This window comes from Meles meles, chromosome 9, assembly GCF_922984935.1.
Source record: "Meles meles chromosome 9, mMelMel3.1 paternal haplotype, whole genome shotgun sequence".
NCBI lineage: Eukaryota > Metazoa > Chordata > Mammalia > Carnivora > Mustelidae > Meles > Meles meles.
Window position 1 is genome coordinate 17,754,262 of NC_060074.1, and position 23,673 is coordinate 17,777,934.

The following is a 23,673-nucleotide window of genomic DNA, read 5'->3' on the forward strand; positions in this document are numbered from 1 at the left end:
CCTTTTCTCCTTGCCTTCCCTCCATACTGGGTGTGGCAGGAGCCATGAAATTCAGGAATGACCAAAGTTTGGGACATGCTAAGCGATGCCACACATTTTTGAGGAATAATTTCCAAAACCAGATCTGATTGTTGCTATGGACAACTAGTAACGAACATAGCCAGTAAGCGATCCAAGATTGGCATTTCCAGAAGCTGAGAGATGAAATGAAAAAAGGATACTGATTCAATAAATAACATGACTCCCCTCCCGACTTTCAAAATCAAATCAAGAAATTACAGAAAATTAAATGCTTTTTAAAATTGAAGCGGTTACTGACTTAAAGGCATACTTTATTGTTCTTGTACTGGTGTCTACATGTACACAGTTAGAGGAATAGAAGGTAGAAATATATTAATGTCATACGTGCTTTCTTTTTCTGAAAACATTCTGAGATTGGGCTGGCCTATCCACCATCTAGATGCCAGTGTTTTATGTTTACAGCCATCTTATACATACTTGCACATCCCAGAATTTTCCAAGAATCTTGATAATTATAATGATTTCATGATTTCATGAGGGATTAGGGATAGGAACATATCCGCATTGGCGGGTGGGGTCTATGTGGCCTCCGCCTGACCCTGAGCTGGACCAGGACTACTTTGACCAAAGAGTACAGTGATGTGATATCATGTCAGGGGTGGGCGTAGGCTTTAAGAGGGCTAGAAATGCCCACTTTGGTCTCTTAGAGCCCTAACCTGCCATGTAAGGAGTCTGGCTACCCTGAGCCACCATACTGGAAGAGCTGTGTGAAGAAAAAGAAGAGAAGGGACAGTAGGGCAGAGGAGACAAGCTGTTCCAAAGCTCGGCCATTTGGGACATCCCAGTCGCGCCCGTGCTGCATATCTGGTGAGGCTGAGAAAGATGAACCTCCCTTCTGTGCCTTGTTTGAGTTTCTGACTCAGAACTGTGAGATGTTAGGACAATACATTGTCATTTTAAGCGACTAGATCTTGGGCCACTTCACGAGGCATGAAGAGTTCACGTTTCAAACTACTGTAATCAACTATTACTTTAATTTATAAATGTATGTACATAGATTTCATGAAATCAAGAAATTAGGTCCAAGTCGCACTTCAAAAATATGTCTAATAGGTTACTGGTGCAAAATAAAAGTGAGCTTAAGCACATATGTTACCATTTCTGAAATGAATTAATCATCTATTTAACATTAAGATCTAGGACTTCAGAGTCATGAAGATGAAAAAAATAATAGCTGATATGGCATCAACAGCGGTGACTAATCCACCGCAGTATAATTAGCAAGAATGGCAGATAATTTAATTTGCAGGGGAAAAAAAATGAAGATCTTTCCAATGTTTCATACCCACACAAAAATGTAAAACCACCAAACCGCTTAACAAAAAGAGATGGTTATTACCATACCTGGGAACCAAATAATCTGAAAGCATGTGTCAGATCCCTTACCCCCCTGCAAAAGCCTTCTACGGATAACTCACTCACTGAGCTGTTTCCAGCAGACACAAGTTCTTGGTCTCAGAGTTCCTGAGCTGTTCGCTCACTGTGCCGGAACAGCTGACCTCCCACAGCGTGTGCTTTAGGATCTCAGCAACTGAGGCCTGAAAGCGAGTTTGGAACTTCTTACTAATGAGGACATAAAGGATAGGGTTCAAGCAGCTGTTGAGGAATGCCAAGCCAGTGGAGAGGGGGATGCCAGCCTTAAGCACCTGGTGGAAATAGCTACTGTGGTAGATTGTGAGCTCCCAAATGTTAAACAGGTGATAAGGAGTCCAGCAAATCAAAAAGGCCAGGACCACAGCTAGGATGGTCCAGAAATACTTACTGGAGACCAGGATGCTTCGCTTCTTCACCTTGAAGATGAGACACAAATAGCAAATGCTCATTGCTAGCAAGGGGAAGAGGTACCCGACAATAAATTTCACCCAGATCAGAACGTGGTGCCTCATCAAATTAAGGTCAGGATCATGCTCATGGAAATTGTTATAGCAAAAAGTGTGGTTATTGAACTCCAGAGTGTCCCGGAAGTAGAGGGCAGGACCACCCAATAGAGAAGCCAAAAACCAAACGGAAACAACGACAATCAGGGAGTTCCTTAGGGTTCGGTGCCGATGAGATACGACGGGATGGATCAAGTGGATGTAGCGGTCCACGCTGATCACCGTCAGGAAAAAAACACTAGCAAACATGTTCAGCTGGGCAATGAAGGAATTGGCCTTGCACAACCAGATGCCGAAGGGCCAGTGGAAATTCATGACCACATAGGAGATGTACAGAGGTAGGAAGAGAAGAAAAATGAAATCTGCGATAGCCAGGTTGAGGAACCAGAGAGTGGTGACTGTCTTCTTCCACTTGAACCCTGTGAACCAAATGACGGTAGCATTTCCTGGAATGCCCAGAATAATCGCTAAACAGTATAATACCAGCGAGACCCAATGAGCAGCTCCCAGGTGGGCTTTCTCCTCCAAATCAGACTCTGGGGAGTAATATTCCAGGTTATAGGAGTAGTTATCAAATTCTTCAAATAATGTTTCCTCTAGATCTTCCATGACCTTGTCAAGTGGAGGATGAGGATATCTAGAGAAGCAAATTTAAAAAGAAAGAAAACAGTTCTTAAAAGAGGAAATGCTCGGTTAACAAGGAACATTAGGATAAAAATATTTCATTTGATGAACTGAATGGAAATAGTATAATTTTTGGTAAGGTCTGTGATTATATTCTAGATATCCAAATCTTGGGGGTACTTCAGTTTTGTTCAGGTTACTCTCAAAGCTGTGAGAGCTCATTTTTGCAAAGTATTCAGTAAGTGCTAAATTAAAACGATTGACTCCTACAGGTGCAATTCCTCTATCCATAAGGCTTGTAGGCCTGACTAGAGAGAATTTAACATTCGGGGTCACCTGGGTGGCTCAGTGGGTTAAAGCCTCTGCCTTCGGCTCAGGTCATGATCTCAGGGTCCTGAATCGAGCCCCACATCGGGTTCTCTGCTCAGTGGGAAGCCTGCTTCCTCCTCTCTCTCTGCCTGCCTCTCTGCCTACTTGTGCTCTCTGTGTGTCAAATAAATAAATAAAATCTTTAAAAGAAAAAAAGAATCTAACATTCAATAAACATTGATTAGGTTCTGATTGTGCATTATTATTTTATGGAAGATACAAAAGGAAACATGAATACTTATGTGGTGATGACTTCAAAGCCCTTAGTTATACCCTGACTTTCTTTTTCTTTTAAAGATGTTATTTATTCATTTGACAGACAGAGATCACAAGTAGGCAGAGAAGCAGGCAGAGAGAGAGGAAGAAACAGGCTCCCGGGGCACCTGAGTGGCTCAGTGGGTTAAGCCGCTGCCTTCGGCTCAGGTCATGATCTCAGGGTCCTGGGATCGAACCCCACGTCGTGCTCTCTGTTCAGCAGGGAGCCTGCTTCCTCCTCTCTCTCTGCCTACTTGTGATCTCTCTCTGTCAAATAAATAAATAAAATCTTAAAAAAAAAAAAAAGAAACAGGCTCCCTGCTGAGCGGAGAGCCCGATGCGGGGTTCAATCCCAGGACCCTGGGATCATGACCTGAGCTGAAGGCAGAGGCTTTAACCCACTGAGCCACCCAGGCGCCCCATACCCTGACTTTCTAAGCCTAGACAAGAGTCCCAAATGCTTCTTCAATCCACACCTCCAGACTCAGGCAAGCACTGGAGGTTCTGACACACTATTTTGCACCCACAGATGTTTTGATTCTATGTGTATGAAGACAAACATGTTCATAAGAATTCTATCAGTGTGGAAGACTTTTCAACCGAAAGGTATCCTTTGAAGTAAAATCGACTCCGACCATTTCATTTCTGTATCAATTTCCTATAGAGTGCCACTAAATTTTATTTAAATATTTATCTCATTGAAATTCCTTTGTTTTGAATTCATTTGGATTAATTATGTTCCACATTTACAACACAAGTGTGATTTATTAATCAGTTTTATTTTGTTTCTTTTTGCCCCTACCAAAATTTATCTATTATAATTTCACCCAAGGTTAAGTTTTCTTTTGTGGCCTTTTTTCTCCTTCCTATCAGGACCAGTTTTTCTGGGTTAAGAAGAGGTAAAAGTCATTTTTACAATTAAAAAAAAAGTTTACTGGGTACATTTTTATTTTTTAATTTTTAATTTTTTTATTAACATACAATGTATTATTAGCCCCAGGGGTACAGGTCTGTGAATCTCCAGGTTTACACACTTCACAGAAATGTCCCCAATGTCCATAACCTCACTCTCCTCTCCCCCACTGCTGGGTACAATTTTAATTACATCAATTTTATTTTGTATTGTTTCTATTTGTTAGTATTCAAAATCAAGAAGAAAGAAGCTTAATAGTTATATTCATTTCATGGAGCTATAATAATTAATGGGGCAAACATATAAGATATGGAATTATAAGGAAGCCTGGGTGGTAAGTTGGTTAAGCTTCTGACTTCAGCTCAGGTCATGATCCCAGGGTCCTGGGATTGAACCCAAGTGTGTGGAACTCCCTGCTCCCACGCTCTCTCTTGCTTTCTCTCTCTCTCTCTCTCAAATAAATAAATAAAATCTTTAAAGGAAAAAAAAATGAGATTATAGTAGGGATAGAATGAAAAGGTCAAAACATGCAGTGTTGCTCAGAGACATCTCACATTCAGTCTACTAACACTGAATTCATCATCCGACCTCAAAGTGTTTGAGGAACCTGGCAGGGCATAATTAAAAAATAAAAGCAATTCATGAGCCTCCTCCCAATCCCAGGCCCAGCCACCTTCTCTTTGTTTTTCAATATTCAGCTTAAATGCCACCTTTTCCTGGAAACATTTTCTGATATTACCTTTGCCTGGATAATTACAATAATAATCACTATTATTATCTTTTAAAAAGTCAATGTTACTGGGAATTATCTAGGTGCCCGGTACCTATGGTCTGATTTGATCCTCATGAGAATCTTATAAAGAAGGTAAGTCGTACTATTATTCCCACTTACAAGAAAGGATACTGAAGTTTGAGGAAACTTCGTGACTTGTGCAGGATCACACAACCTTTAACTGGAGAGTCAGGATATGAACTCCAGTCTACTGGACCCAGAGCTCGGATTCTAGTTACTATGATTTTGTGTGATACTGTATTCTTATTGTACTCGATACACTAAATTGTCATTGGTTTTTCTTTAATTTCTCCACTACCAAATTCTTTTTTTTTTTTAACATTTTATTTATTTATTTGACAGAGATCACAAGCAAGCAGAGAGGCAGGCAGCGGGGCGGGGCGCGGGGGACGGGGAGCAGGTTCCTCGCTGAGCAGAGAGCCCAATGCGGGGCTCAATCCCAGGACCCTGAGATCATGACCTGAGCCGAAGGCAGAGGCTTAACCCACTGAGCCACCCAAGTGTCCCTGCTCTACCATTTCTTAACTCCTTGAGAACGATGCTGATCACCACGGTGCCTAGTATAAGTCTTAATAAAGCACAGACGCTTAACATGGGCTGATTAAATGATTGGTTCAGCTAAAAATCCTGTTCACAACCAAATGTGACAGGAGAGTTGGTGAGTTCACCCTTAAGTCACCATCACTGCCAGAATCTCTCTGACCTTGACCCACAATTCTATCCCCAGGATCTTGGCTTTTTTTCTTGACACCGAGTCTTTTCCTTTGTGTATCCTACTCCACCGACCAAGAATTGGCTCCCTTCTTGCTGCCCTTTTCGTGCAGGTCTGGGATCTTACCCTGTCCACCGCTTCTGGTGGCTGACCATCCTCAACATCAAGTTTTTTTCTAGCCTAGTGTCTAACTCCCTGTCTCCGTTTTCTGCCAGTATACTGGGACACCCTTCCCTCCTCATGCCTATGACCTTTTAAGCTATTAGGAATCCTGAAGCCAAATGGCCCAGGTGGCAGTTTAGGTCACCTTACAAAATCCTAAGCAGTAAGTAGAAGGACCCTCATTCTCCAAGCACAGAATCCCAAAGGAAGACCCCGAATTACACTAGAACCATTAACCTGCCCCAAAGTCAGAAACCTCCCCTTTCTAATGTCATTACTGACCCTGCTGGGCCAGAATGATCACAGGGCCTGCAGAAGGACACCAGCCACCACTCTTCCCTGTTCTTTTGGTAGGGGGGAAGGTACCGCAAGGATGAGTGACCTAGTTCGTCCGATACAGAATCCCTTCGAACAGAAAACCCTGTATCAGAGAGGTCCCCAATCTTCCAGAGAGCAGATGAGTTGATTAGACACAAGATCCAGTTAGCTCAAGCTTGGAGAAAGATCCTCAAGGATCGCTGAATGCTGCCCAGTTGAAACCTTCACAGGAAATACAATCTAGGAGTTCCCCTGTGACTTAGAGCAGATGTTTTTGTGTGGTGGCGACGGTGAGGGATGTGGGTAGGACGGAGAAAAGAGAGAAGTAAGGCAGAATTCAGCAACTGTCCCCCCGAGTCCTTGGACAAGCACAGTTAACCTTTAAGGACATAGTCTCATCTAATTATCACAGCTTGTTTATATGTTGCTTTATAGTTTATAGGCACCTCCGGATCTAATTAAGTTTCCAGATCTCACACCTACCCACCTACCTAGAGGCGAACTATATTAGTTTCATAGGGCTGACGCGACAAAGCGCTCTAAACTTGAAATTTCTTAGTAACAGAAATTTACTGGCTCACAGTCTGGAGGCTAGAAGTCTGAAGTCAGGTGCTGGTGGTTTCCTTCAGAGGGAAGTCTTTGAGGGAGACTCTGTCCCGTGCTAGCTTCTGGTGATTTGCCTGCAAACTTTGGCCTTTCTTGGCTTATACACGTGTCATCCTCAGACCTGCCTTCATTGCCTTATGGTGCTCTGCCTGCGTGTCTGTCTCTGTGCCCAAATGTCACCCTTCCATAGGGACGTGTGTCCTACTGGATTATACAACCCACCCTAATGACCCTGTTTTAACTTGATGACCTCCGTAAAAACCGTAATTCCAAATAACATCACACTGCGAGAGGCCGAAGGCTCAGATGTCAACGTACCCTTTTGGAGGGGCACAATTCCACCCGCAGCGCGAACCCGGCGCTGGCAGCCACCTCTGAATCGTAATCACTCATTCATTTAGCACATGTTCAGTAAGTGCCTGCATTTCTCAGGCGCTATTCTAGTTAATTGTGCTTCTTCACTAAATGAGACAATGATTTCTTCCCTTTTAGATTTTAGAGTCTAGCAGGAGATAGTAAAAAACAAACATAATAGAAAAGCAAATTACATAGCCTGTTAAAGTGTGTTAAAAGCTGGTAAGTGCTGCAGAAAAACGGGGCGCGGGGGAGGGAGGAAGGGAATAAAAGGGAAAAGAGAGCAGGTTCTAATTTTCAGTAAGGTGGTCAGGGAAGGGCTCACTGGGGGGCCAGCAAGCACAGTCGGAGGGACGTAAGGGAGTTCGTCCTGTGGATATTGTGGGCAGCAGGGTTCTAGGCAGAGGGAACAGCCAGTGCCTTAGGGCAAAGTGTGTCTAACGTATTCCAGAAATAGTGAGGATACCAGTATGTCTCGAATAGTGTGAGCACTGCGAACAAGGGGCAGAGTAGAAGAAAAGAAGCAGCAAGGATATGTGAGAGGTCAGATTTGTAGACATTTGTAGGCCATTGAAGGACTCTGGTTTTTACTCTAAGGGAAACGGGATGCCCCTGAAGGATTGTGAGCAGAGGAGAAAAGTAATCTCTTTCTATCATTGTACAGTCCCTCCTTCTGTTAAGTTGAGAGTAGACTGCTGTGGGCAGTGGTGACGGTGACGGTGGGGCATGCAAGTGTAGAAGCAGCGAGACCGATTCCGAGGTTCCTGGAATAATCCCGGGCGGAGATGAGGGTGGCTTGGACCAGGGCGGTAGCAGAAGTGATGAGAGAGGTCTGCATTTGGGGCGCCTGGGTGGCTCCGTCCACTGAGCATCGGACTCTTGATTCTGGCTCAGGCCCTGATCACAGAGTTGTGGGACTGAGCCCTTGGTCGGGCTCTGCGCCCAGTGGGGAGTCTGCCTGAGAGTCTTTCCCTTGGCTGTGCCCCCAACTCGCGCACATGCGCTCTCTCTACGTATCTCAAGTAAATACAACTTAAAAAAAAAAAAAAAAAAAGGACAGACTGAATTCTAATTTATACGTCGAAGACAGAATCAATAGGTTTCTTAGTGGATCCGATGTGAAAGAGAAGAGTTAAAAATGACTCCCGGGCCTTAGGGTCTCCTGTACCAGAGTCTAAGGCCCTCTGATACCCCTTGTTCCGTCTTGTCATTGGCTCGAATACAGATACAGCCATGAGCTTTCTCGCACTGTGTGGATGAGGAAAACGTGTGTTTCATAAAATAGAAGCAGCTTGGGCCCTCCTTAGACTTCGTTGAACAGAGCTGCCCTACTCTCTGGACTTCCTCCTTCTGGATTACTAAGTGAGAACACATTTGCCCTGTTATTCTTTGGGGCTTTTGTTAAGGCAGCGGGACCCATACCCTAGCTCACTTAACTTCCCTGGGCCTTGCCTTTAAGCACTGTGGCAGAGCCCTGGCCGTGCCCACGTCCTGCCAGAAGATGCTGTGAGAAACCCTGGAGGAAGCAGCTCTTCCTCCCTACCAGTGACTGTGACTTCGGGAACCTTACTGGGGGCTAGAGAGTGGGGAGCTTCCCCTGGGGACAACAGAAGGAGAAAGAAGCTGACTTTGTAAGGGAGATCTCTGTACCCCGGCAAGAGTCATTTAAGGAACACCCTTCTCAACCGTGGAGACCAAATATGAGGGGGGTTTTGCAAGTGACCATGGTAAGGTGAAAAGACTCCTACTTTATAAGGAAATGAGGGGCAGACCTTGAGTTGGGCCGATATTAGACCTGTACTCTTTCGGCAGAGGCTAAACATCCTCTGCCCTCTATTGCACATTTAAATGTCCTGGGCGCAGGTAACCATAAGAGGTTCAGTAGTTCAGGTTGGGGGGACAACGGGATTCAAGGGAACGGAGGAACAAGAGGGCCGCCCCCAGTGGACAGCAGCTCCTCCGTCCTAGCCAACTGTTTCCACGCGGAAAGTGAGGACTCCGTGATGCCAGAGTTTTTGAAGAATGGCTGGATAGCTTTATTATTGTGAAAAGCTTCCAGTTTCTAAACTATTTCAGAACAAAACCAGCTGCAGACCACATTCAGCCCGTCCACAGACTTGTGACCCCTGGGGTGGGCCAACTCTTGAAAAGTCTGAGCTTTTAACAGTGAAGGAGGAGGCTATGCATTAAAATGGAAATAGGGGCGCCTGGGTGCCTCACTGGGTTAAGCCTCTGCCTTCAGCTCAGGTCATGATCTCAGGGTCCTGGGATGGAGCCCCTCATCGGGCTCTCTGCTTGGCGGGGAGCCTGCTTCCCCCCTCCCCACCCTCCGCCTGCTGCTCTGCCTACTTGTGATCTCTCTGTCAAATAAATAAATAAAATCTTTAAAAATAAAATGGAAATAGAAACTCTGAATTGGCCTCTGCAGATGACTTGCCCCTTGGTCCCTGGGAGGCGACTGTGATTCAAGGCTACTCGAGGCCTCTCCAGAGACCCTCACTTTAACTTTCTACCAATTAATACAGCAGACGAGCTCTAAGCTGGGACAAAGGAAAGGGAGAAGGACAAGCAGAGTTTGCGCTGAGCGCGGAGCTTGACACAGCACTCGATCTCACGACCCACGAGATCATATGACCTGAGCTAAAATCACAAAGTTGGATGCTCACCTTACTGAGCCACCCAGGTGCCCCTAGAGATGACTTTTTAATTTTTTTTAGAGATGACTTATTAAACTCGTGAAAACTGATATTCTGCTGTATCATCAATCGTGTTGTGTTAAACTTATCTGTTCATCTGTGGTGGGATAAGAGAAAAAGGGCAAAAAGGAGATAGAGAAAGAAAACATGAGAAAGGGTGTCCTCAGTTTAATCATGTGGACACAGTACACACACACGTGCTTATATACACATACACATATGGCTCAGAGAAGGGAGGGAAGCATGGAAAGCGGGCGTCGCGGCGAAACTAGAGAAACATCTGGACGAGAGAAATGAGCCTTGCTGGGCAGTCACCCGAAATGAAGATGAATGGCAAGCGAATTAAGTCCTTTGGCCCAGGCCTAAAGGAAACCCTGTCATTTATTAAACAGGCAGAGTCAATCCGCATTGGCCGGCAGTGACTTTCCATCGGGACCTCGTGGAGCTTTCGTGATATGGAAGCGCATCGCGCAGCGCAGCAGCAGCGCCGGGATGAGACTTTCTGACTTGACTGAAAAGAGGAAAGAGCTACCGTATTTGTCTTAGACCATATGTGCTGCTGAAAGGCAAATAAATTATTCTGACTGAGATGAAGACTAACAGAGGTATACGTGACCGTAACCGCTTTTGAGGGGCCCCTTAAGTAAGCACCAGGCTGTGCCCCCTGTGAGAACACACGCAGGCTCCCCCAGGCCGGGTTAGAGACTCGAGAAAAGCTCCCGGTGTGGAGTAAAGGTCAGAGCACTGTCCCTGAAGGGTATGGTTTGTTTCCAAAGAATGTGAAAAGCTTTGTTTACCACAGGGATTTAGATTTCGGGGGGACACTCACGTTATCACATTCCTGGGTTATGGCTACTCGAGTGGCAAATGTCTAGTCCAGGTGCACAGAACTGTTTTTAAAAGTAAATAAATTGGTTTCTGAGCCATTCAGATTTAATAGATCGTAAAGCCTAAACCCATCTCTGAATAAACAGATTTCACTGCGAGAGTCCTGGTGGAAAGCGTGATGATAAATTGTCTGCAAAACCCAGATGACTTTGGGGAAGGACATCTGGTAGAAATGTGTATCATTAAGCTTTTAAAGTTGGCTTTCAACTTTTAAACTTTTAAATGTGGCTCGGCTATAGAGGGAAACATTTTGTTTATCTCCCTTGACAAAACACAAAGATTCCTTCTGGCAGAACATTTGGTGAATGCAAAGAGGTTTCATTTAGTTCCATAGTGAGGAGTTAGATGGATTTTTATGGACAATCGCAGAAGTCTTAAGAAAATGTAGTCTCCACTCTACTTGGAACAGAGAGAAGGATTTGATGTTGCTGATCTTTGTCTATGAGGATTGCCTGTGTAGAGCTCCCCCATAAACCCTGGTTAAAAAGTCAAGAGCTGAATGTGCCTCTGGAGAGATCCTTGTGGAAACTTGAGGGAACATGTATTTTGCTTCTGAATGAATGACAGGCATGAGGAGAAAGAATTGATAGACATGTCAGAGAAACTCTGGTGAAAACCACAGATCTGTGACCCAGCAAACTTGAATTTCCAAGTTTCCGAGTGCTATCTTCTTAGGGAAGAGAGGTTTTTTTTTGTTTTGTTTTGTTTTTAAAGAATGTGTGTGTGTGTGTGTGTGTGTGTGTTGGGGGGAGGGGGTTGTTTGGAGGCATTGCTCAGTATTTTCCACTAGCTATCAAATATAAACTCTATACCACACCCCAGAGTGTTCTCAAGATCTTTGACACCAGCAGAATATTTTGCTGCCCTCTGGGTGAACAGCCTCTCCGTGGAAGCTATCACAGTACAGCAATGCTTATAAAGATACTCTGTTGATTCGGTCAAGGGAAGCAAAGGAGGTTTAAAGAACGAAAGTTTGGGTTGTTTCAATGTTCCAGCAGGTGCTTCCTGCTGGTTGGGAGGTGATGGAACCAGGACTGTCACATTGCGTCTCCTACCCCAAGCCCTGGCATCTCTTATCCATTAATAGAGAAGCATCTTGCCTACTTATAGCTCCTATGTCGTTTATTACTTAATTTCAGACATTAAGATAAATAACAACAGTCCTTGGCATACTAGAAAGATGGAAGTATTTTGGTTTGGCTCAAAAAAGGCAACAAAAAAAGGGGAGCGCCGGGTAATGAAGCCTTTGAATGTCATGTTCAAGTATCTGGATTTTATTCCATTGCCAGTTGGGAACAGATAAAAATGTTTGTAGCAGGGAGGGACACCATTGACCCTTTGTTTTTGTAAAGATCATCTGGCGGTGATTTGGGGGAATGTTGCCATGACTGCAGCCAGAGATGGAAGGGCCTTAGGCATGAGAGTGAGAATAAAGATGAGGGAGATATCTTTGATAGACATCATCTAGGAAATTAATAGATGCTTTCAGGAAGCTTAGCTAAACTGAGTATAACCTTCCCAATAACTTTTTTATTGAGTTGGCATTAAAATCAACCTCAGGAAAGCTAACTAATCTTAGGCATACACATGTTTTATTCACTTTTAAAGGTGATGGGGTTGGGAGAAAGTTCTTCCCAATTGAATCAAGTGGTCATGAAATGATACCTATTTTTCACTCGGTTGGGGTCAAGGTCTTTTCATTAAAAGGCACCTGCAGGTTGATTGCGAGTCTAAACCCTGGGTTTCATTTGAACAGTTGGAGAGGACCCAGCACGTATTTGCAAAGTCAACACCTACTTACGTTTCAGTTGTTCCAATGCTTCACTCAGAAATTAGGGTCCAGGTTTGTACAATCTGTATGGCTCTGTGGATTGCTGGGAGAGAAAAGTGAATGATTAACCTCGGGTCAGGGAGCAACCTTCAGGCTTAATTTGTTTGCGAGACTTTGAGCTAATGAACACACAGGCGTCATTGAAATATCCAGCAGTAAAGTGGTCCATGGCTCTGGAATCACAGTGCCTGTTATCAGATCCCAGTCGCACCTCTCCCTGGCTGTGGATTCTTGGATCCTACCTCAAAACCTCAGCTTCCTCGCTTGTAAAATAAGTGTAGTAATAGCACTGACTCGTAGGGCTGCTGCAGTCATCACATAAGATGATGATAAACCAAAAATTGGTTTATTCAGGACCTGGCCCATAAAGCATACTCATGATTTGATTATTGATCATTACCAGTTCAGGACTAAATGCGGCACACGATGGAGGGGGAGGTAGAATTGAAGAGGACTTGTTTGTGTTACTTCATGAACAGTGTGAGAAGAGGGGCCTCTGCGTGGCTCAGTCAGTTAAGTGTTCGACTCTTGATTTTGGCTCAGGTCATGATTTCAGGGGGCCTGCTTAGGATTCTCTCCCTCTCTCCCTCTGCCTCTGTCTCTAAAAAGTAAAATAAAATAAAATAAATAAAAATTTGTTTTGGGAGTGCCTGGCTGGCTCAGTCAGGAGAGCAAGCCACTCTTGGTCTTGGGGTCATGAGTTCATGTCCCACATTGAGAGTAGAGATTACCTAAATAAATAACTTTAAAAAAATTTTTTAGGGGCACCTGAGTGTCTCAGTGGGTTGAAGCCTCTGCCTTCAGCTCGGGTCTTAAAAGATTTATTTAATCTAACAGTAAATAATAAATAAATAATAATCTATAATACATAAATAATCTAATAATAAATAAATAATAAATAAATAAATAAAATCTTAAAAGATTTTATTTATTTATTTGACAGACAGAGAGGCAGAGAGGCAGGCAGAGAGAGAGGAGGAAGCAGGCTCCTCTTGGAGCAGAGAACCCGATGCGGGGTTTGATCCCAGGAATCAGGGATCATGACCCGAGCCAAAGGCAGAGGCCCCAACCCACTGAGACACCCAGGCGCCCCCTAAATAAATAACTTTTAAAAGTATAAATAAATAAATACTTGCTTTGCTTTGGGAGGCCTGGGGGCTCACTCGGTTAAGGGTCTGCCCTCAGCTCAGGTCATGGTCTTAGGATCCTGGGAGGGAGCCCCACAGCCAGCTCCCTGCTCACCAGGGAGCCTGCTTCTACTTCTCTTCTACCTGCTTGTGTGCACATACTCACTCTCTCTCTCTCAAATAAATAACTAAAATCTTTCTTTAAAAAAACTTGTTTTGTTTTGTGGACTTCATATTTTTAAAAAGATTAAATCTGTATGGGGTTCACACATTGTTACATGATGCCTTCTGAAGGTGTTTGAGTTGGGGGGCCCCTGTGTCTAGCCCTCAGATACCATTATTATCCCCGTATCTGGCCAAGAGTGGTGAAAAATGGAATACCGTAGAGCATTATAGTCTTCTTACTTCTCTCTTTTAAATAAGCTACTTATTTGCTTTTGAATAAGGATATGGTCTAAGCCTTTTTATTTTTTTCTTTCCTTTTAAATGTAAGCTTTATGCCCAACATGAGGTTCGGACTCATGACACCAAGATAAAGAGTTTTGATCAAGACGCACATGTTCTACCAACTGACCCAGCCAGGAACCCCAACATAGTCTAGGTCTTTATCTCACTTCTTTCCATATTTTACCGAGTCTGGGAGAATCACCACCATCAATAACGTATGTTTCAAAGCCTTGGTCATAGCAAAGAGAAATCCCCAAATCAGCATTTCCTTGAAAAGAGATTTTTCAAGTAATTTTTTAGCAGAAGGGACGTGGGTACTGAATTTTAAACCTTGATGGCACAGGACTTGTGTAACTTTATTTCTGTAGGGCCTATGACTGCATAGCTGCTGGAGATCCGAATTTTTCCAACTTACTTTCTGAATATTTTCTTTTTTTTTTTAATATTTTATTTATTTATTTGACAGAGAGAGGTCACAAGTAGGCAGAGAGGCCGGCAGAGAGAGAGGGAGAAACAGGCTCCCCACTGAGCAGAGAGCCCGATGCGGGGCTCGATCCCAGGACCCTGAGATCATGACCTGAGCTGAAGGCAGAGGCTTAAACCGCTGAGCCACCCAGGCACCCCTCTTTCTGGATTTTCATTCCTACAAATGGTCAGCACTAAAGCGTTACTCCTTTTTAATGTCTTCTGACAGTGCTATGTCTCCTGAAGAACTGATTCTGGAAGCAGGAGTCACAACAGGGCACTTCACTGATTACATGACTTCTCAGAAGTAGAGACCACCCACGGTTTAAATTCTGAAAAGCCACTGTGCAGCCTACCATAGCCTACCTGTTTTCTATTTCATCATTACCTGGACTGAAGATGTCTTGCTTCTCAATCACATTTTGTCCATGACATTTACGGAAGTGCAAGGGCAATTGCCAATTTAGGGTGAAAATTGCATGGGCAGCCATTTGAGTCTTCTTTTAATTTATACTAAGACATTTCCTTTGTTAAGGAAAGAGAAGGCTGGGCGCCCGGATGCCTCAGTCGGTTAAGGGTCAGACTCTTGGTTTCGGCTCAGCTCATGATCTCATGTGTCCTGAGATCGAGCCTTACATCAGGCTCTGCTCTCAGTGGGGCGTCTGCTTGAGTCTCTCCCTTTGTCCCTGTCCCACTTGCATGTTCTCATGCTCTCTCTCGTAAATAAATAAATCTTAAAAAAAAAAAAAAGAAGAAGAAGAAAGAAAGAAAAAGAGAGAGAGGTTATTCTAAAGGGGAAGGAACAGAAGTCAAGGGACTTGCAGAATAGACTGAATTTGTAGCCACTTCACAGAACAATACTGTGTATCCCTCAGAGAGGTAGTAAGTGAACTTGGTCAAGGAGGTGGAAGGGAAACTTGTTTTGGTTGCAAGAGTAATGTTTTTTCAACACAGCAGCAAAAATGTGCGGGGTGGAGGGAAGGGCGACCATTCTAGAACTTCCTCCCATTCATGTAAGATTATGCTTGACAATGTGTTTGCCTTTCTCCCGCCCTGGGAGGACAGGGGAGGGGGTGTGGTCACAGAAATGTAGTCACAGAAGATAAAACAAAGCCCAAGTCGAAAGTCTTGCCAATCGATCATTATCAAACAGTTGGGTGCCAGAAGCATTATTTTGATGGTTTCGAGCCTTTCGTCATGAACATTTAAAATTATTTTATGGTAATGGAAACAAAGCTGGCGGCCTCATCTCCGTCTTGTCATGGTCAGTCTGCGTCAGGAGTAGTTTGTTGAGGTCGTCCGAACAGATTTTGAGAAGACCACTGGGAAGCGAAGACAGTGTAAGAGGAAGGACTCAGGGGACTGAAAGGACTTGACGTTATGTCTTTGTTGACATGTTTGAAGCAAACCAGCGAGAAAGGAACACTGAAGGAGTCTGATATCTGTCTTCAGACACTCAAAGATGAGGAAAAAGTGAGACATTTATTCTCTGTGTTTCTCATGTTGGAGCTATGGCAAAAAAATAAAAATAAAAAATAAAAATGTTGGCATTGCAGCCAGGAAAATTTTGGCTTAGTAGAAACAAGAATTTATAGCTGTTCAAAACGGAGAATGTTAAAAACTAGCAGCCAACAAATTGAGCAAACAGATGCATAACATTGGTTGGGCACTGAGGGGGGTTCGGGCACAGGCTGGCTGCCGGATGGGGAGGCCCCAGAAGGCACAGAAGCACGCACGAAGGGGGTCTTAAACTTCATCTTCAAAGAGGAAGAATCTATGACAACTTTTTTTCAGATTACTTTTGAGCCCTTATTTTCTATCTATTTGATTAGGAAACTGAAGACGAGGAAGATTGCAAAACTTGGAAAAACCATTTGGCTGGCAAGCTGGCATGGTCCAAATTCTTATCCAGATATGTGAATGTGCATGTTCTTAACCTTTAGGCACCCAAGGCTCAAGAAGCCTTTCTCAAGCAGGAGAGATTCTTTTTTTTTTTTTAAGATGTTATTTATTTATTTGACAGGCAGAGATCACAAGTAGGCAGAGAGGCAGGCAGAGAGAGAGGAGGAAGCAGGCTCCCCACTGAGCAGAGAGCCCGATGCGGGCCTCGATCCCAGGACCCTGAGATCATGACCTGAGCCGAAGGCAGCGGCTTAACCCACTGAGTCACCCAGGCGCCCTTGACCAGAGCCTTTGAAGGGAACCAGGTTCATTACGGAAACAGTGTTCCCTAGAGATTAGCACGACCCACTGTCATATCTCGAGTTTCCCCCATGCTCTTGTCTCTTTTATCTTTTATCTTTTATAAGATTTTATTTGTGGTGCCTGGGTGGCTCAGTCGGTTAAGCTGTCTGCTTTCCACTCAGGTGATGATCCCAGGGTCCTGGGATCGAGCCCTGCTTAGGGTTCCCTGCTCAGCGGGAAGCCTGCTTCTCCCTCTGCCTGACACTCCTCCTGCTTGTGTGCTCGCTCACTCTCTCTCTGACAAATAAATAAAATCTTAAAAAAAAACAAAAAAACGTGAGCCATTTTGCCTCAGTACACTACTGTGGATACTTTGTGATCTATCTCTGAACTTCTGGGCATCTCACTGTATATATTCAATGATCCCATTACAACTTACAATTAAAATAATAATTTACTATTATCCCAGCCATGGGAATTATTTCCTTATTGTTTGCCCTCTAAGCTCCCCAAGAGTCAGATTGCACGAAGTTGGGCCAAGATCAGGGTAAGGCAAGTGAGGCAGGGTCGTATAAGAGCAGGCCATATCCTGACTTTGCTTAAAATTTGGGGTTTTTTTTAGTCCAGCAGATGTTTTGCATTCATTTTGATTAATGGAATTTTTTTTTTTTTTTTTATTTGACAGAGAGAGAGATCACAAGTAGGCAGAGAGGCAGAGAGGCAGGCAGAGAGAGAGGAGGAAGCAGGCTCCCCGCGGAGCAGAGAGCCCGACGCGGGGCTCGATCTCAGGACCCTGAGATCATGACCTGAGCCGAAGGCAGCGGCTTAATCCACTGAGCCACCCAGGCGCCCCGATTAATGGAATTTTTGGTACTTGTGACAATTTTGTGTCAGTTGCCTCATTCTAGTGTTAGCCCTGCCATAACACTTGACCCCATCTAAGTCCGCAGGTAACCGAGTAGCCGGGTGTGTTGAACGAGTTTCGAAACTAATTACAGGTGGTTCTAAGTCTTAGTTCTGCATGTTACTACTGCACGTCTTTGGATGAGTCCCCTTCCTACTGGGACCCCATGGGTCTCCTCTGAAAAACACAGGAGACATTTAATTTAATTTAATTTTTTTAAAAAATATATCTATTTATTTAACAGAGAGAGCACAAATAGGCAGAGAGGCAGGCAGAGAGAGAGGAAGGGAAAGCAGGCTCCCGCTGAGCAGAGAGCCCGACGCGGGGCTCGATCCCAGGACCCTGAGATCATGCCCTGAGCCGAAGGCAGAGGTTTAACCCACTGAGCCACCCAGGTGCCCCAGGAGACATTTAATTTTAAACCTTTATGAGAAGCGCCAAGATGGCAGGACAATATATTCTAGCTCTTTAATAACTATCCTCCCTGCCTCCAAAGAGCACCAAATCTGCTGCTTTGCACGGAGTGGGTATTCAAACAATATCTTCTAGTCAATGCTCTTTCCACATTGAAACAAAATTATAGACCAAGGTCCAAAATGAAAAGCCTGCACAAATTAGAAACATTCTGCAAATAAAACAGAAAACTCCCCCAAACAAGAACACTGTCCCTCCCTCAAACTTCTCCAGAAAAAAAAAAAAAAATTTAAAATCATTGCTCTCTGATTTATTTAATTACGGCAAATTCTTTTTTTTTCCGGGAAATATTCTATTCCAATATTTCAGGTTTTGAGTGAAGCAGACTTGTGTAATCACCCAGCCCTCAGGGATTTCTTTCCATCTAAAGATACTGGTACCACCCTAATGAGTCAGATTTCATAAAACGTAACATCTGTGAGAAAAGGTTATAAACAAGCGATGGTGCCCAGAACAGTTGTGGAACTTCCGAAGAAATAGAATCTCCACTTCCTAACTAGTTCTTCATGTTTTTAAGTTTGCATAACTCGAAGGTAAGGAGAGAGCGCATTCGTATGCTCCCCTCTTCTTTCCTTGACTAAGAAAAAAATAAATGAAGGAAGAAAGGAAGGAAGGAAGGAATATCGTCAGATCCTGGTTCAGTGGTAAAACATCGGACTGTATTTTAAGAGCTTTCTTTTATTCTTAGCTCATTTCACAATAGGCATCTTTTCCATTTACCTACTGTCTATAGTGGTAGCAATGAGAGAGAAGAGCCACTTCTGAGACCTCTTCACTATATTATTTTGTAAATTGGTTCTGGACACAGTGACTATACAATAAAATAATCTGCATTTATTTAATAGCTTTCTTTCATCTTTGATACGATTCACCTTGTCCCAGAGACAGAGGTCTGGTACTTGATGGAAAGGAAAGAGATCTTGTGAAAGTCATTAAACACAGCGGTGCGGGAGAAAGAATGGATGTTTGCTTATACCACAATGCTTCTCTCGCTTTTGTACTCGGAGAACGCAAAGCCAAGTGCTTCACCAGGTGCTCAAATCAGAAAATATCTTGGCATGTATACGAGTCCTATAATATATCTTCAGATAAACGTAATATAAGCAGTTTGCTTCCTCACAAGGAAGTTGGAAGGAACTCAGCAAAAAACCACTTGATAGAATAAAAACAATTTTTTTTTTTTAAGATTTATTTATTTGACAGAGAGAAATCACAAGAGAGGCAGGCAGAGAGAGAGGAAGGGAAGCAGGCTCTCCGCTGAGCAGGGAGCCCGACGCGGGACTCGATCCCAGGACCCCGAGATCATGACCTGAGCTGAAGGCAGCGGCCTAACCCACTGAGCCACCCAGGCGCCCCGAATAAAAACAATTTTTAATTTTACTTTTAGCAAAGGTTCCTGCATCTTTTCTGTTCATCATAGATTTCCACTAATGAGGCAAAGTTAGACAAACCGTTTTAAGCCTAAAGTCCAATTACAGAAAGTTATTAAAAGCAGAAGAAGCAGGTGCCTGGGTGGCTCAGTCAGTTAAGCCTTTGGCTAAAGTCGTAGTCCCAGGGTCCTGGGATCAAGGCCCACATCAGGCTCCCTGCTCAGCGGGGAATCTGCTTCTCCCTCTGCCCCTCCCCCTGCTTGTGCTTTCTCCCTCTTTCTCTCTCCTAAGCAAACAAAATATTTAAAAAATATAAAAATAACAAATAAAAGAAAAAAATGGCAATTCTAAAATCATCTTTAATACCACGATACAGGGGCGCCTGGGTTGCTCAGTCTTTAAGCGTCTGCCTTCAGTTCAGGTTCCAGGGTCCTGGGATCGAGCCCTGCATCAGGCTCAGCAGGAGAGACTGCTTCTCCCTCAGCCTTTGACCTTCCCCCTGCTTGTGTGCTCTCCTCTCTCTTTCTCAAATAAATAAATAAAATCTTAAAAAAAAAAGCCACCATACAGTCATATTAATAGTAACCATAGAGAGCTTGAGTTGAAGACACTTTAGTTTTACTTGCATTCAAGATAATCAAGTTTTGAAAAAAGATATTCAGAATGGCCTTCCTATTACTTCTTTAAAAAAATCTAATTTCACCATACTGACCTGGAAAATAGGACTTCACGGGAGTGTCCAGAATGTTCGTTAGAAATTACCTGTCTTCTCTCACTTCAGATTTCACTTGTTAAGCAACATCTGCATTGAACTTTATGCCAGTTACTGTATAAAACAAATCATCTCCTGACAGGTTCTCCTGGTTGGTAATGCGCTTAGGCAGCAATTACAGGCCTTGAATTTTTTTTCCTAAGATGGATTTGGTAAGCCTACATCAAAGAGATACAGAAGATGGGCTAATGGCTTGCTCAGTGCCTTTTTATCATCCAAGAGAAGGGAACTGATGTGGTCTGCCTGGGCAGGGTCCCAGCACACCACCTCCACTCGCATTTCCATGATGTGCACCGTTCACCAAAGGTACTGTGACTTAGTGTCCTGTGGCAATCTGTTCTGAGGTTTAGATGTGCTCAAATTTCTGCACCAAAGTAAGACTTCTCCTTGCCCGTGCGCTCTATGTGAGTCCACAAAAGGATGTGACTGCTTTAAAAAAAGGAAAAAAAAAAAAAAGGTGAATTTGTCCTTGAGCTGTTCTAATAGAATGAAGGGAGTGTTTGTCCAATTTGGCTTGAACCGGTCAGGTTGTACCTGGGAGTGTTATACTCTTTCCTGAGAATTACAGTTCTGGAGGAACAATGATCAACTAGAGCACGTCCAGAACACAGACAACAGGACAGAGAGAAGGCTTGCAATTACATCATGTGAGGAACACGGAATGAATTGGTGGAAGCTATTTATTCCAGAAAAGAAAGGACAGGATAACCTTTTTTTGAATTTATTTTTTTGGTAATCTCTGTACCCAGCATGGTGCTCGAACTTATGGCCCTGAAATCAAGAGTCACATGCTTTTCTGACTGAGCCAGGTGCCTTAGAGGAGGATAACTGTCTTCAAACGGTTCATGGTCTGATATGCAGATGAGGGAGCTCGTACCTGACCAGAGAGCAAAACTAAGGAGAGAAAGACACATTGTAGTTCAATAAAAGGCAAAATTTTCTAAAGATGAGAGTTGTTAAAAATTGGGGTTTATTTGTTTAAAAAATATTTTAGAAAATATTTATTAAACATCTACAGTTCGTTCTAAGCCCCAAACAGTAGTGAGTAGCGGTGAACAGAACCCACGCAGCTTTCCTTCTGGTGCAAAGCTATGTCAGATGACGGCCCACTTCTCATGAATGGAGGTGTTGAATAAGGCAACCGAGAACTGAGGGTTTTTGTAGGAGGAAATCAGGAATTAAGTGTGACCGGGCTTGATGTTGTCTGAAGTTCTGCTAACCCTGAAACTCTACTATTTTGCTTGTTTGTGTTTTTTTGTTGTTGTTGTTGTTAAGACTTTTTGTGTGGGCACCTGGGTGGCTCAGTCCTTAAGTGTCTTCCTTCAGCTCAGGTCATGACCCCAGGGTCCTGGGATCGAGCCCCGCATTGGGCTCCCTGCTTGGCGTGGGAAGCCTGCTTCTCTCTCTCCCATTCTCCCTGCTTGTGTTCCTTCTCTCGCTGTCTCTCTCTCTCTGTCAAATTAAATAAATAAAATCTTAAAAAAAAAAAAAGACTTTTGTTTATTTATTTGACACAGAGAGAGAGAGAGAGACACAGCGAGAGAGGGAACACAAGCGTCGGTGGGGGGGGCGGGTCGTGGCGGTGGGACCGGTGGGAGAGGGAGAAGCAGGCTTCCTGCTGAGCAGAGAGCCCAATGCAGGGCTCGATCCCAGGACCCTGGAATCATGACCCGAGTCAAAGGCAGACGCTTAACGACTGAGCCACCCAGGAGCCCCTGAAACTGTAATGTTAGACCTGTCACAGTTGGCTGGCTCTTCTGGCCCCTGGTCAGGATGTACAGTCTGATTCTGTGGCTTAGCCGTAATGTCCTACCAAGCCGTGCCTATACGCAGTGCCTGCTTCACTAAGGGGTTTTGGAAGGATGGGGTGTGTGAAGGATAAATGTATGCCACATAATGTACTGTGAAGGGAAACAAGTTTTTTACGTCTTATTTTCACTCCCAAAGACGTAGCAGCCATTTCTCCTCATTTTCTTCTTTTTCAACTTGCCCTTAGTCGGGGGAAGGGGGGTTCTCTCTTTCCAAACCGATTTCTATTCTTTAACCTCTTTGAAAGAGGGTAAAGTTAGTATGGCCAAAGATTATGGAATTATTGGGGCGCCTGGATGACTTAGTTGGTTAAGTGCCAGACTTTTGATTTCGGCTCAGGTCATGCATAGTCTCAGGGTCGTGCTATCGAGCCCTGCATCGGACTCTGGGCTCAGGGGGAGTCTGCTTGCGATTCCCTCTCTCCCTCTTCTTCTGCCCCTCCCCCTACTTGCACACGAGTGCTCTCTCCCTCTCTCTCTCCTTCAGACAAATAAATAAATCTTTAAAGATCATGGAATTATAGTCTGTTAAAGTGAAATGGGATGTCAGGGACAACTTAATCTAGTCCCTTCATTTTATACATGAGAAAAACAGAGAGTTAGGAGAAAACATAAATACCTCAATACGGAGTGGCGGGGGCAGGAAAGAAAAAAGAAAAATCCCTGAAAACCTAAGACGGAAGCATGAATAATTACTAGGATTTTAGGCAAAATATCAACTTTGGGCTCAGAGAGTTTTTTAAAGAATCATGCAGAATTTCTAGAAATTAGAAAGTTGATACTGGAATTTATTTTACTGGATGCATAAAACAGTAGCTTAGACCCAGTCAGAGGGAGAATGTAAACTAGAATATCTACCTGAAGAGGGTACCTAAAATGTAGCACAGCAAGACAATGAGATGGAAAACAGGAAAGAAAGGCTAAAAAATAAAGGACAGAGAGTAAAGCGCGGTCCAACATATTATCAAATCGACGTGGCAGAAGGGAATCAAGCCTTGTGCTAACTAGGTGGTTAAAAGTAGGCCCCAATCAAAGTCTAGTTGATATGTGGGTGTTTTGAGCATCTAAAAATAGGATTATAAAATAATGAATGCCCATAATATCCCTTTTTAAAAAAAAGATTTTTCTATTTATTTGCCAGAGAGAGAGAGCGAGAGAGCACAAGCAGGGGAAATGGCAGGCAGAGAGAGAAGCAGGCTCCTTGCTGAACAGGACTCTGGGATCATGACCTGAGCCAAAGTCAGACGCTTAATGAACTGAGCCACCCAGGTGCCCCCAAAATATTCCTGATCAGCACAGAGAATAATTGATTTGGGGATCATTCAATCTGGTGATTCTGAAGAGGACAGGGACACCTTTGCTCTGCCCTGACATGGGTCATGTTCGAAAACAGGATCCCTTTGGCCTTGAGCAAATATGGAACAACTCCCTCAGAGAATGAAATTGGAAGACAAAAACTCATTCTAGAAAGAAATCAGGACCATGCTTCTAAGACCTTTTGTAAAATTATGGAATGCCTGGAAATTTCTCATACTGATCATGTTTCTGGTATCTATTATTCTCCCCTGGTGATTAGCAGTAAAAGATTTAAGGTAAGAATAGGTGTTTGTGGAGCGAAGAATATGGCAGTTGGACAGATGCAC

General features: G+C 43.7%; 1 protein-coding gene across 2 annotated transcripts in view; it reads right to left on the reverse strand.

Moving 5' to 3' along the window:
• Nucleotides 1-299: 299 nt before the first annotated feature.
• The window catches only part of CMKLR2 (chemerin chemokine-like receptor 2), a 45,738-nt gene continuing 22,364 nt past the window's right edge, over nucleotides 300-23,673 (reverse strand). For both annotated transcript variants that reach the window (XM_046019306.1, XM_046019307.1), the window contains 2 exons: nucleotides 12,450-12,522; nucleotides 300-2,595 (listed from right to left, as the gene is read on the reverse strand). In XM_046019306.1, the coding sequence (XP_045875262.1) occupies nucleotides 1,500-2,567 (1,068 nt within the window). In that variant the 5' untranslated portion in view covers nucleotides 2,568-2,595; nucleotides 12,450-12,522 and the 3' untranslated portion in view covers nucleotides 300-1,499. The remainder of the gene's footprint in view (nucleotides 2,596-12,449; nucleotides 12,523-23,673) is intronic.